Source organism: Macaca mulatta, chromosome 9 (assembly GCF_049350105.2).
Source record: "Macaca mulatta isolate MMU2019108-1 chromosome 9, T2T-MMU8v2.0, whole genome shotgun sequence".
Classification (NCBI taxonomy): Eukaryota; Metazoa; Chordata; class Mammalia; order Primates; family Cercopithecidae; genus Macaca; species Macaca mulatta.
This window is the reverse complement of record NC_133414.1, coordinates 70,025,382-70,038,615: the sequence shown is the minus strand read 5'-3', so window position 1 is coordinate 70,038,615 and position 13,234 is coordinate 70,025,382. Positions and strand designations below refer to the sequence as shown.

Below are 13,234 nucleotides of genomic sequence, written 5' to 3'. Positions count from 1 at the left end.
GAGAAATTATCTTTTCTCTGAAGATTTGCTACAACTCACCTTAAAACCATTTTGTTGATGGAGAAATGGTTGATAATTTTTGACTTCCATTTTAATATTTTATGTGATACAATAATATATTCATTATTCTAACACTTCTAGGGCCAAAGTAAGCAATTATAAACTTTCTTATAATATTATGTATTTTAACTAGTTTTCTAATATATTGCTATAAAATCTACTGTAGATGGTATAATTTTATAATGTTAGTACTATCTATATTAGTATAATAATCCCTTTTCCTTCCTGATTTGTTAATTTCTTATACCTTTTCTATTAATCATTGATATTGTATCAGTCAGCTAACACAATAGTAAATCTCCCTCTCAGGGCTTGCAACAATAAACGTTTTTATTTCCTGCTCTGTATCTTCCAGTTTGTTGAGTTTTGGCTGGTTTCAGCTGAGCAAGCCTGGACTCAGCAGCAGTCAGCTGGACTCCAGACTTTCAGATGAGTTCATGTCTGTTCCATGTAACTTTCCAGGATATACACTACCCATGATTGGGAAAGAAACACAAAAGCCATATCAAACCTGTAAGCACACATAAAGCTTCGTTGTAGCTCATGGTCACATGGCCACACCAAACAGCAAAGGGACTGGAGTATTTACTTCTCACACTCTAGTGGGAGCCTTTACGAAGTCCTATGGCAAAGGGCCTGAGATGCAATTTTACAACAAGGCGGAAACAACCCAAATGACCACAACCATATTTGCTAAGTTTATGTCTCTGACAAAGAACCAGTATTCAATTTTATTAGCTCTATAGTATTTTTAATTCTAGTCTATTAATTGAATTACATAATTCTCATTTATTCCTTCATTATACCCTCTTTTGAAGTGCATATTAATTTATCTGTCATGTAGGGTCCACACTCCTTGGAGGGCTATTTCTGAGGCTTGTCATTTCTATCAGCTCTCACTCTGCTTATCCCCTACTGTATTTGATAATTGTCCCATCATGAACTCAAATCTGCCTGGCCTCCATCTGAGACACCACTGAGGTGCCTGGGCTGTGGGTGTGGTTCTCCACTGAGTTTATGTCTCCACAATGCAGGAGATCATGCTGCGCTGAGACACTGGAAACATAATTTTTCATCTTGACATAAATAACAAAATTCAGTCATAGTCATAAGAGCAGCATAAATTCACCTCTGAGTCTATGACAGGACAGACCTATGGGTACACATCCTTGGGGGAGAAACTCGTCTCCTCCAGAATCCAGGTTTTCTCAGGTTTCTTTGCTCCTAGGTGTATTTACCTCCTGCCTACCCTCTGCCCACTCAGAACCACCCTTTCTCTAAGTCTGCACACAGTTAGGATCCCGGCTCAATGCAAATCTGTCAGTTCCACTTTCCCACCTTCCTGGGAGATCTGCCTATTTGCTGTGTGAATTGAAAGTCCTTTGTCTTCTGGGCCTATGGGCCCCTCAGCATTGTGTCAATGGCATCAGGAGACACAGCCTTGAGAGGGATCTTATTTACCATTGAAGCACCTCTTGATGCCTGGAAGGCCCCCTGAATAGGAACCAGAGGGCCACTGGATGGGGCCTGATGACATGAGTACACAGGGTGAGGACCCTTGAGAAACCAAAATCCCCATCACCAGGCAGAGTCATAGGGAAGTGACCCACCTCACTCCCCACCTGGGAAAAACAAACCTCTGAAGTTATTTGGTGACATGAAGCATTTCAAAGACTGGGTGTGAGTTTGGAGGAAGGCAAGCATTAAAGCTCACATCCGGGACCTGAATGGCTTGACCAGCCTCTGGTGACAAGAACTGGACACTTCTGGAAATTCAGGCCTGGATGAGCACAGATGGTCTAAGTCTCTGCCTCTCTCTTCATCCTTGTACCAAATCCTCCTCTGTGCTCAGCCCTGGATTGCACCCTGGGGACAGAGATGTGAACTGAGTACAGCTCCTGCCCTAGAAAAGTGAGGTCACGGGTAAAGGGGGCACAGATGGTAGCTCCAGTCAGAGAGAAGAGGGCTGATTTGAGGACATGCTGCTGGAGGATTCATTTGTTCCACAAATGTTTACTGAGCATTGATTCTGTTTCCAGGCACTCTTCTCGGTGGAGAAACAACAGCTAGGGAACAAGACCCCTGTTCTCATGAGCTTCTCATTCTACAAGGATGGGGAGTGGTTGGTGGTCAATCAATATGCCACTAGTAAACAAAGATACAAGGAGATATCTGGACAGAGGGAGCAGCGAGCGCCAACACCCACATTCGGCTTTGGATTGAAGTCAGCTGCAAATACCCCTTCCCCTTGTGCCTGGCCCTGTGTGCCTAGATGCCCAAAGAAGACATTTGACAAACATTCTAAATGAGAAGAGAGGAAGGAAGTGACTCAGTGCTAGGGGTGTTTAGTCTCTCCACCCTAGCCCTATAATAAACAAAACACAAATGGAAGTAGTTCAATCAACTGATACAAAGATGTGTACACATGTGGGTGTTTGTGTGCATGTGTGTGTATGTGTGTGTGCATGCATTTGTCTGGTGGAAAATCTATGCATTCTTCTTCTGAAAATAAATATCTGAAGAAAACTACCCTGGGAACCTGTGACTCTGAAAGCTCAGAGGCGCTGAGTCATAGAGATGGATGCCTGAGAGGAAGTAGTAGGGGGGTGGTTAGGGCACTAATGTAGAGAGCTGCCCAGTGTTGTGCTAGAGACCCTGCCAGCAGCCCTGGAGAGCTGCCCAGGACACAGTAGCTCTAGGGATGGTTGATTATTAATCTGGGGTTGAAGGCCAATCCAGCCCTGTACCTGGTCACCACACTTATTAGATTGGACATCGCTGAGGCACCTGTCAGAGGCCTGGGCTGGAGGACCAGCTTCCCTGCCACTAACTCCAGGCTCCAAGGAAGCCCTAGTAAGTCATTTCTGGAGGAAAGAAGTAGGGGCCTGGGCCAAGAGACTGGCTTCTTGACTGAATCCTGGTGAGGTAGGGGTTTGGGGGTGGTCATCAGGTCCACCTGGGGCCTCTCTTTCCCTCTGGCCCAAGCAAGTGGGAGCTTCCTGTATCCACTTGGCCATCAGCAAACTAAAGGGTGGTTTTTGCCAAAGTGAAGAATAGAAGTGGTATGTGCATGCCAGTGACAGGTACAAGCCTTGACTGTGGCATCCAGTGCCAATTCGGCACCAACAGGAGAGATTTTTAAAAAAAGACAAAGATGATATAAAGAGGAAAGTTGGAGAAGGACATGACCACAAAAGTTCCCTTCCAACTGGGCATCTCTCACTGTGTCCTGGAGGAAGGGAAGGGTTAAGGGACTGTGGCTGGGATAGCAAAGGCAGATGCAGTGTTGGGCAGCAAGAGTCAGGACATTGGGATTTGAGGCTGGAGCAGAGCAGAGGGAGAGTCCCATGGGGTCCCGGCTGCCAAGTGTCCTGGAGGACAGGCCAACCTGGACAAAGGCTCAAAGAGACTCTGATGGCTGGGTAGGGGCACAGAGCTGGGGGGGCATCTGGGCAACCTTCAGGATGGGGAGCAGGAGCTGAATCCCTCCAGACTCAGGCTGAGCAGAAATTTCAGAGCCTGGTGGTGAAATGGCCTCTCAGTGGAAGATCTCAAACCAAGAGAAGTCTCATCTGGACAGGATCAATCACCAAAAAAGTTCCCATTTTGAAGGTTAGAATCCTGCCTCAGGGCACTCTAGGTCCCAATCCCACAGGAAGTGCCTGTCACAAAATAGACATTATGCAAGACTGTCAAGAAGCAGCTGGGGAAACAGGGGCTGCTCTGAGGACAGCTGGAGCCCCACCATGTCAATCAGAAGTTTTATAGGAAATGAGAGAGTGGATATCATCAACCAAGTCCAGCCAAGAGATGGACCTTGTGGGACCTCAAGTCTCCTGCCCCAGTCTGAGTACAGTTCTTTCCTTCCATAGGAAAGGAAGAAGGAAACCATGGCTCCTTTAGCACTTTAGAAAGAAATCCGAGCAATCCAGGGGCCAAAGCTCACACAGGCAATGAGGTCTCTTCACCTTTGTCTGGACCACTGGACACAGGGCTCATGGATAATCCTCGAGCCCTGTGGGCTGTCGAATAGGAGGTGCCTACCTGTTAAGATTTGTGCTGGCAGGAGCTCTGGGATCCCAGGGAGAATAGGCTCGTGTTCATCTTGCACCTGCCTTTGTTTTAGCACTGATCTAACTCTCACATTTTTTACCCACCCGTCTCCCTAGTAGCCTGAAAGTCATTCACAGCCAGGGGTTGTGATGGTTCCCTCTGTGTCCACTGTCCCCAGCACAGGGTCCAGCACACCACAGTGGGTAGCAAATGCTATTTAAATCAGATGGGATGAAATTCCCTTCCTTCACTTTCTTCATTTCAAGGTAAGGACCATGTTCCTGTTTCCGTCATTCCCTGTCCTTCTCCTGTCTGTGGTGACAGCTTCCTGCTCCGAAACAAAAGCCTGTGAGGATGCCCAGAAGACCTGCTCTGTGATTACCTGTGGCATCCCCGTCACCAATGGCACCCCAGGCAGAGATGGGCGAGATGGACCCAAGGGGGAAAAGGGAGAGCCAGGTCTGGGACAGGTTTCTGTGGCTTCCTAAATCTCCACCTCCAGCAGGTGTTCAAGCAAATCTGTGCTTGAGCCTGCCACACAAGGGTTAAAGCACAGACTTGGGGAGGCTCCCCTTTTTTTTTTTGAGATGGAGTCTCGCTCTGTCGCCCAGGCTGGAGTGCAGTGGCGCAATCTCCGCTCACTGCAACCTCCACCTCCCGGGTTCACGCCATTCTCCTGCCTCAGCCTCCCGAGTAGCTGGGACTACAGGCACCCGCCACCACGCTTGGCTAATTTTTTTTATATGTTTAGTAGAGACGGTGTTTCACCGTGTTAACCAGGATGATCTTGATCTCCTGACCTCGTGATCCACCCACCTCGGCCTCCCAAAGTGCTGGGATTACAGGCGTGAGCCACCTCACCCGGCTTAAGGTTCCCCTTTCATCAGGACCCAAGCTACACTCAGAACAATCCCTGTAAAATACCATTATCTCCAAAACAAAGCTGCTCGCTGACTCTCCAGGATCCCATATTTCCACACAGGAACTGGGGGTGTGTGGTTGTCCCTACAGAGGGGTGTCCCACCTGCTTAGGGAGCTGGCCTTGGTGCAGGCCTTCTACTGGGATGCAGGAGGGTCTTCCTTTTTTGGGTTACATCACTAGCTCACTGGCTGTTCCGGGGGTAAACGTGAATGGAGTATTGAGCTTTTTGGAAAAAAAAAAAAAAAAGAATGACAGTCACTGGGTCATCTTCCCTTTGTCTTGCAACAGGTCAAGGGCTCAGAGGTTTGCAGGGCCCTCCTGGGAAGTCGGGGCCCCCAGGAAACACAGGGGCTCCTGGAATTCCAGGACCAAGGGGACAAAAAGGAGATCATGGGGACAATTCAGGTAAGGGGCATACCTTAGCATGGTGGCCTGGGGGTCCCGGGCCTGAGGAGCTGGAGGGCCAGCTGGGAGGTCCCCTTCTCCTGCTGCCTCATGGGAAGATGCACAACTTTGCATCCTGGCCCAGCGCCCCCAGTCCTCTCAGCTTTACTTGGGGCCTGAGGGGACTCCCATAGGTGCCCAGATGCAGACGTTCAAGCCATGTAGGGCCATTCCCTCGTCAGGCCCCTTAGCAGATGGGCCCTGGCTTTTCTTCAGTGGAAACAGTCCAGTGTGCACCTCCGGGGTGCCAGGGAGGAAATAGGCCCTTTAGGGGATTGGGTTTATGTCCATTGTCACAAGAGTGGCATGAAAACGTTCTGCCTTTTTCGAACCCTGGGTGAAGGGGAACATCACAGCAACTTAGTTCAGAGAAAAATGGAGCAAATTCAGTAAGAACAAAAGAACAATGACAACCTACTTATTCATATTTGTCTACCAGTCTGTCAAAATAATAAAGGTATTAAAAAGTGTATCTGGAATGAGAAATGAAAATGAATGACAAAGAAAAGTTTTCAGAAAGAAGAGTAATGAGTTGAGTATTTGCTTATGAATTCTTACAATATGACAATATGCAAGCTGTATGTGGAGACAGGGGTCCAGGCCTGAAGTTCCGGGTTGTGAAGGGATGCAGAGGTATAGCTGGGAAGCAGGAATGTAGTCATTTTCCCCCTTTTATTTCTTTTGCTTTCTTATTTTCCTCAAATAAGCGTTCTTCTTAGTAAGCCACTTTGTTTTTTTCAAAATGCTCCACTCTCCAACTTAAGGTCTTCTCCATAAATACCTTCTCCCTGTTGCTTTGCAGTTGCTGAGGCTAAGCTGGCCAACTTAGAGAGACAGCTACAGAGCCTGAGATCAGAACTGGACCACATGAAGAAGCGTGAGCTTTCTCTCCGCCCATAATGTGTTCTTGGCTCTCACTCTTTTCTTCAGTGCACTCTAGGTTTGGAGGAGGTGGGAGGGGAACTAATTCATGGACACTTGTTCTACACCAGGACTTGTGCTGGGTGGCATTTTCCCATAAGATGGTTCCATTCAATCCTCTCAGCAACCTCAGTTGTGGTTGTTGAACTTGCTTTATTGACAGGTGAGGAAACCGAGGTGCAGGAAGTGTTGGTGACTCATTTCAGGTCACACAGCTGGCAAGTGGCAGGGGAGGGTTTGAATGGAGGTCTGTCCTCTCCAAAGTCTGTGCTCCTTCCTTGTTATCTACTGTGCTCTGATGTCTGTCCCTGCCTCTTCCTTATCCTGGTGCCCAAGCCTGCAGTGGGGCCCAAGACTGTCTCCCTATGTGCACCTGTGCTGGGGCAGGTTTTAGCAGATGCTTTTTCAAGGTGGGATATCCCAGGGGAGTCTGGGCTGTCTGCAGGGGTCTGGACGCCCCTTCCCAGGCTCTGCGGCTGAGGTCTGCTTCCTGACCAGGCTCTGGACTGAGCTGCTGGGCACAGGGCAATTTTTCAGAGATCTGACTTCCCAGGGAACTCAGACTCCTTGCCTACTGTCCTGGGCTGGGCTCCAAACCCAGTCAGCCTCATTCACCGTTTGTGGTTTCAGTGCAAGCCTTCTCCTTGGGGAAAATGTCTGGGAAGAAGCTCTTCGTGACCAACGGTGAGCGGATGCCTTTCTCCGAAGTGAAGGCTCTGTGTGCTGGGCTCCAGGCCACGGTGGCTGCCCCCAAGAATGCCGAGGAGAATAAGGCCATCCAGGATGTGGCCAAAGACACTGCCTTCCTGGGCATCACAGATGAGGCAACCGAAGGCCAGTTCATGTACGTGACGGGCGGGAGGCTGACCTACAGCAACTGGAAGAAGGATGAGCCAAATGACCACGGTTCAGGGGAGGACTGTGTGATTCTCCTGAGCAATGGGCTCTGGAATGACATCTCCTGCACGGCCTCCTACATCGCCGTCTGTGAGTTTCCTGCCTGAAGAGGCACGTTCCTCAACCCCCTTCTTGGCTCCCTATTGCTCTCTCTGCTGCTTTGGAAGAGAATTCAATACTGGTTTTCTTCTGCCCTGTGTTGAGTCCTTCCTTCATGTAGATGGGAGGAAAATGAAGGGGATATATTTGATTGTGGGGTGAGAACAGAAGAAGAGGCTGGCTGTGGGGCACAAGGGTTCTGGTTCAGCACATGGCAAAGGACACCCCCATCCCACTAGGAGCACAGCGCTGGGTCGAGTCCACCCTGGAAAGGGCCACATCTGACCCTCTCATTTCATGGTGAAGACACTGAAGCCCGCTAGAAAGACCCAGTGGGGCCACACCTGGGTCAGAGCAGGCTGTAGATTCCAGCCACTGAGAGATCTTATTCCTTTTCCCCAAGAGTCACCACTACTGGATGCCTAAACTCCTTCCATGGCAAGCCCAGACCTCTCTAGGACACAGGTATTATTTCTAGTTGTTCATGAGCTGCGCCAGACAACCTCTCACTGCCTGACTGTAACACCTGGCAATCTCCTGTGTGGGCAACAGTTGTTAGTCCTAGGAATCCTCTCATCATGCCCACGTAGCCGTGGCCACCCTTTAGTCACTAGGGTGACCTTAAAGCCAAAGAACAGCTTTTCCTCCTGCATCATTTTAGGAGACTGACTCGACGTTGAGGTGTGTCAGCTGCATGTGAGGAGGCAAATTGTCACGCAGGGTGTGCCCTTCTCCGCAGACCTCCTGAGTCTCATGAGTCTTAGCCCCAACTCCTACTCCAGTCCCCCACCTGCCCAGCAGTCCCTCCTTTCCCTGTAACATCCTCTTCCCATTATAGGTCAATGGGCCCATTATCACACAATGAGATGGGAAAATATTTCATAAATAAGCTAAGGGCCACTTTAACTCTGTGAACAGTTTTAGTTAATCTTAGTTTTCTATTTTACTTCTCTTTGTATCTGAACTACCAGAAAATCACCTCATGGTTGGTAAGTGCTTGATGAATATTTGTCAAATGGGTGCATCAAAAAATTACACAGGGACGCATGGGTAGGAACCCAGGGACTGAATGTCAAGCACACTTTCTCCTTCTGCGGGACTATCAGGGCAGGGCTGGTATGTGCCAAGGGCATTGGGACCATCAGGGTGAGGGTGGCAGGACCTGTGTCCTTGGCCTCTGGCCTACATAGACAGCCATATCACTGAATTTTCAATTCCAAAAAAATCCTTCTATAGGAGCCAAAATTGGGGTCAATGAGAGGAGTATTTTTGTGATGTCGAGCAAAATAATTACTTGCTTCCAGTGCAATCCAGACTGCTTACCGAGGGAACAGGAAATTGGTTAAGCTTTAGAAGCACATATGAAGCCACAGTTTATGGCAAATAGAGAAAGAAAGGACCAGAAACTTTTTAGAGGGAGGAAAGACACACATATACAGTGACCCAGAACAAAAGAATGACCAGAACCAAGCATGAATGTTACACCTGAATGTTCTCACAGCCAAGATGAAAATGAGAAAACTGGCCGGTGATGGTTATATCGTTCTTCCTATGTTATGCTAAGGAGGGTTGTCATGGTCAGTGCTGAGATGAATGCCTCCTTTTCCACACTGGGCATAAAGGACAATATCTTCAGCCATGAAACTGTAAAACATGCAGTTATGTACTCCACAGGGGTGGTTTTCCAGCATGCAATGATTGCCCCTCAGTCAGGGAAATGCAAAAAATCTTGCAGGGCAAGCTCCAATTCTTCCATCTTCCTTTCAGACTGCTTTTCTTAGTTCCTTCTACGGGGCTCTTTTCCTCCTCTCTCTCTTTCAATCACTATGGCCTTACGTTCCTGCTCTAAGAGCTTTTTATGCCACCAATGCCCTGTCCTCCTCCCCAGCTCATAAGCCTCCTCTCCTGCCCCCTGGCACTTTGAGGTTCCTTGCTGATTCTCTCTTCTCTCGGCTTACCTGGCAGGGCATGAAGGCTCCTATTTCTATTTGATAGTAAGGAAGATTGCCATGGTCAGTGCTTCCGGATGGGTCAGGCTTTGTTCTCTCCCTGATCCAGCACCTGACCATCTCTTTCGAGCTCCTTTCTCTAAATATATCTGCAGCCACGTTATTCTTCCTTCAGTCTGGAATTGAGACAGACTGCCTGTCTGTATTCATTTCTCAGTTTTTATCTGCAAGCAATGGAAGCCTGATGTGTGTTAGCTGGGGAGAAGGCGGAGTTAATCTGAAGATACAGGTTTCTTTTTCTGTAAGAAAGATGCCAAGAAAAACAATTTTTAAAAAAGATACAGGATTCTCATGAAAGTCCAAAGATAGAAACTTCAGTTCATCCAGGCCTTCCAGGACCTGGGACAAGAGGAACATTTTGGATTTAAGATGACCCTCCAAACAGTCTCCCTCCCTCCTACTCATCCTTCCTTCCCCCTTCCCTTTCTTCCTTCCTCCCTCCCTCCTTCTCTTCCTTCCTTTCTTCCTATCTCTCTCCCTCCTTCCCGTCCTTCCTTTCTTCCTCCCTTCCTCCTTTCCCTATTTCTCTCCTTCCCTTCTCTCTCCCTCTTTCTCTGTCTGAAGGACTGAGGACAGGCAGCTTCCTTACTAAGAAATAGACAATGGTTGGCATCTCTTGCACAGGGAACCCAATGAAGCCACGCACTCCACGGACAGGCCTGAGGGGCCCCAGGCAGCTCATTCCCCTGAGATTGCAGGAGTGGGGATGGCTGTGAGCAACCTCTTGAGCCCTGCCGTTTGTTCTAATGGAGTAGATGTCTCTGCCATTCATTTCTCACGTTGGTTTTTGGACCACAGAGCTGAAAGACATCTCCTAGCTGCAGTCTTCCTTTGCTGCCTCTTGCGTGGAGTAAAAACCTGAAGGCCATGCTCAGAGCACTCCTGGAAGGGAAGCTGGTGTTCAGAACTCTGTGCAGCCTGGGCTCGGGCTCTGGGCCATGCCCAGGGGAGAATAAGGCCCGGGTCTCTGTGCACTATGTTAGGACTGAAGGACAGACGGCTTGGTGGGTGGGAAGTTCAGATTTTGGGAGCAGGAGACAGGGGTTTCAGGTTAGCTCTGTGACTAATGTGCTGAGCAGCATGTCAGTTTCCTCGGCCTCAATTTTCCTGTCTATAAATAGGTACTAAAGACTTCTTTCTTCTAAAACTTAATGAATCAATTGTCACACACAAACCCAGACTGTAGGAGCCAATTCAGGAGCAAAGCAGCAGGATCTGAGAACTATTTTCAGTTGTATTTTGTGTGTGTGTGTGTGTGTGTGTGTTGTTTTTTGTTTTGTTTTGTTTCGAGACAGGATCTTACTCCGGCACCCAGGTTGAAGTGCTGTCGCATGATCACGGCTCACCGCAACCTTGACTTCCTGGGCTCAAACGATCCTCCCACCTCAGCCTCCTGAGGAGCTGGGATTACAGGCATGCACCATCATGCCCAGTTAGTTTTTAGTATTTTGTAGAAATGAGGTTTCATCATGTTGTCCAGGCTGGTATCGAACTCCTGAGCCCAGGAGATCCCCCCACCTTGGCCTCCCAAAGTGTTGGGGTTACAGGTATGAGCCACTGTGCCCGGCCCTGTTTTCAGTTTTTGTTGCCTGGCAATTCTGTCCAAAGTATTGTGGGCTAAATATTTATCAGCTATTTCTGAATTCTACAGAAGACAGTCTGGGTAAATTAGAATGACAAATATACCTTGGCCTCAAGATGGGAACTTCGGATTTAAATTATGTCTACAGAAGTAGATGCACAGCAAGTATAATCACAATCTCCCTCCTGTGTTTGAATGAAGGAGACTACCAAAGCCTGTGACACTCGAGGCCCAGGCTCCTGCCTGGGTCTGAATCCTGGAATTGTAGGGCCTTGTGCCTGCAGGACACTGTTTCCTCAGAGTCCTACAGCTCTGCTGCTTCACTTTAGCCATGTCCAAGCTAGAAGATAGGGGCTTGGGGTACCAGCTGAGGGCCCAGTGTTCACATCTGTCAAATCTTCTTCCTGCTGGTGCCAGCCAGCCTCCCTTCTCTGTGGCTGTCAGAGGGGGACCAGTGCCAGGGGTCACAGTCAGTCCCTGGACTTGCCCTCTGTGTCACAGCAGAGCCTCTGACCTAGAAGGCTGTTTGCTTGTCATTGTGTAACTGATCTGTGCTTTTGAGCCTGCCAAAGCTCAGGGTTTTTCCATTAACTGAAAAGGGATTGGATGTTATCAGAGGGCCTGGGCTGGAGGTGCCAGGAAGTGGATTTTGTAAAGCGATGTTGTCCTGGTAACCATGAGTGGCTGATGTGCTGCTGGGAAGAGGGGAGGAGATCAGGGCAGTGGGCCATCTGGGAAAGGGTGCTCACAACCCTGGTGGCCACTGTGTGGGGAGTAGACAGTGTCCCGAACTATGAACCTGTGGTTTGTCCAGGAAACACAAGTGCATGTTTCAAAGAAGTGGGGTGCAAGCAGCCATTCATTAACCAAGCAAATGCCTTGGGCAAGGCTAGCCATTGCCAACCCACAGCCCAGCCTGCCCTACCCTGACTTGTGCTTGTGCCACCTTGCACATCTCTTCTAAGTAGTAGTGACCAGCAGAATTGACTGGCATGCTTGACAAAATCATAGGCTCTTGGCATCATTCTGGACCCTGTGAGTGAAAACCTTAGAAATCTGTCATCTTCATGGGTTTCTCAGGTGTTCCGGATGTCTGGCCAGTTTTGAAACCACTGCCCCAAGAAATACAGATATCACAGTGGCTTTCTGCCTGCCTCTCACCATACAGGGTGACCCTGGAGCCTGGAAGCCAGCATTTTCCCATTTCCCATTCCTTATAGCACCCCCTATAAGGGGGTGCTGTTTAACTCTATACTGTCAGACTCCAAAGGATCTCCCTCAACGGACCAACGCCCCAGTAGTGAAAACCAACTGCAGACCCAAACCTTCCTATTTCCAGGGTCTCACTGCTTCCTGTGACTTTAGGGAGGGGGTCTGGGGTTTGGACAGCTCTGAGGAGCTTCAGAGCACATGAGGCACTGGATGCGTGAGACCTTGAGGGGGGAATTGTGTACACATGGGCTTGGGGCTGTTTGTGGGTATTGTTGTGCATGTGTGAGTGTGTGTTGAGTGCCTGTATGGAAACCAGCAGGCCCAGTGCTTGAGGTTCTCAGCATTCTGCCACTGGGGGGCTCAGCCCCTACCTCCCCGAGCCTGTCTCCAGGTCCATATCTGCATACTCCCCACTGAAGAATATTGGCTCGGGCTGACTCCAGAGACTCTGGGTGAGTTGGGGTGCTTGATCATAGACAAAAGGTCCTCCGTAAGAGGTCATAAGCTGTGTTCTAGCACACCGGGGGGGTCCACAGAGATTGAGCACTAATATGATCCTCTTCCCCTGCCAGGTCTTAGATTGTATGTCACCATTCCCCCCGCCACCCAAGTCCCTGCCTGACCACTGAAGCTAAGGTTGCTCCAACCCCAGTCACCATTACAGCACTCCTTTTTATTTTCTTCTAAGAATTATGGTTATCTGACATCATCTTGGCCATCTGCTCAAGTTATGTCAGTGTTGCAAAGTCGTTAAGAATAAGGAATCTAGCCAGGGTCAGTGGCTCACGCCTGTAACCCCAGCACTTTGGGAGGCCGAGGTGGGCAGATCATCTGAGCTCAGGATTTCAAGACCAGCCTGGGCAACATGGCCAAACCCCACCTCTACTAAAAATACAAAAAATTAGGCGGGCATGGTGGCACATGCCTGTAACCCCACCTACTCAGGAGGCTGAAGCAAGAGGATTACTTGAGCCCAGGAAGCACAGGTTTCAGTGAGCAGAGATCGTGCCACTGTGCCCCAGTCGGGGCAATGGA

The 13,234-nt window shown here is 49.0% G+C and overlaps 1 protein-coding gene across 1 annotated transcript; it reads left to right on the top strand.

The window, feature by feature from the left end:
• Positions 1 to 2,705: 2,705 nt before the first annotated feature.
• On the top strand, positions 2,706 to 7,487 carry MBL1 (mannose binding lectin 1). Its single transcript, XM_001096399.5, has 5 exons — positions 2,706 to 2,913; positions 4,380 to 4,572; positions 5,324 to 5,440; positions 6,282 to 6,356; positions 7,031 to 7,487. The coding sequence occupies exons 2-5, from the start codon at positions 4,389 to 4,391 to the stop codon at positions 7,402 to 7,404; spliced, it is 750 nt and encodes a 249-aa protein (XP_001096399.1). The 5' UTR covers positions 2,706 to 2,913; positions 4,380 to 4,388; the 3' UTR covers positions 7,405 to 7,487.
• The last annotated feature ends 5,747 nt before the right edge of the window (positions 7,488 to 13,234 follow it).

Bases quoted from the DNA above. Each gene is read 5' to 3' on its own strand.
- MBL1 (XM_001096399.5), top strand. From the start codon at position 4,389: ATGTTCCTGTTTCCGTCATTCCCTGTCCTTCTCCTGTCTGTGGTGACA. The intron at 5,441-6,281 runs GTAAGGGGCATA...GTTGCTTTGCAG, and splicing joins AGATCATGGGGACAATTCAG to TTGCTGAGGCTAAGCTGGCC. The intron at 6,357-7,030 runs GTGAGCTTTCTC...TTGTGGTTTCAG, and splicing joins ACTGGACCACATGAAGAAGC to TGCAAGCCTTCTCCTTGGGG.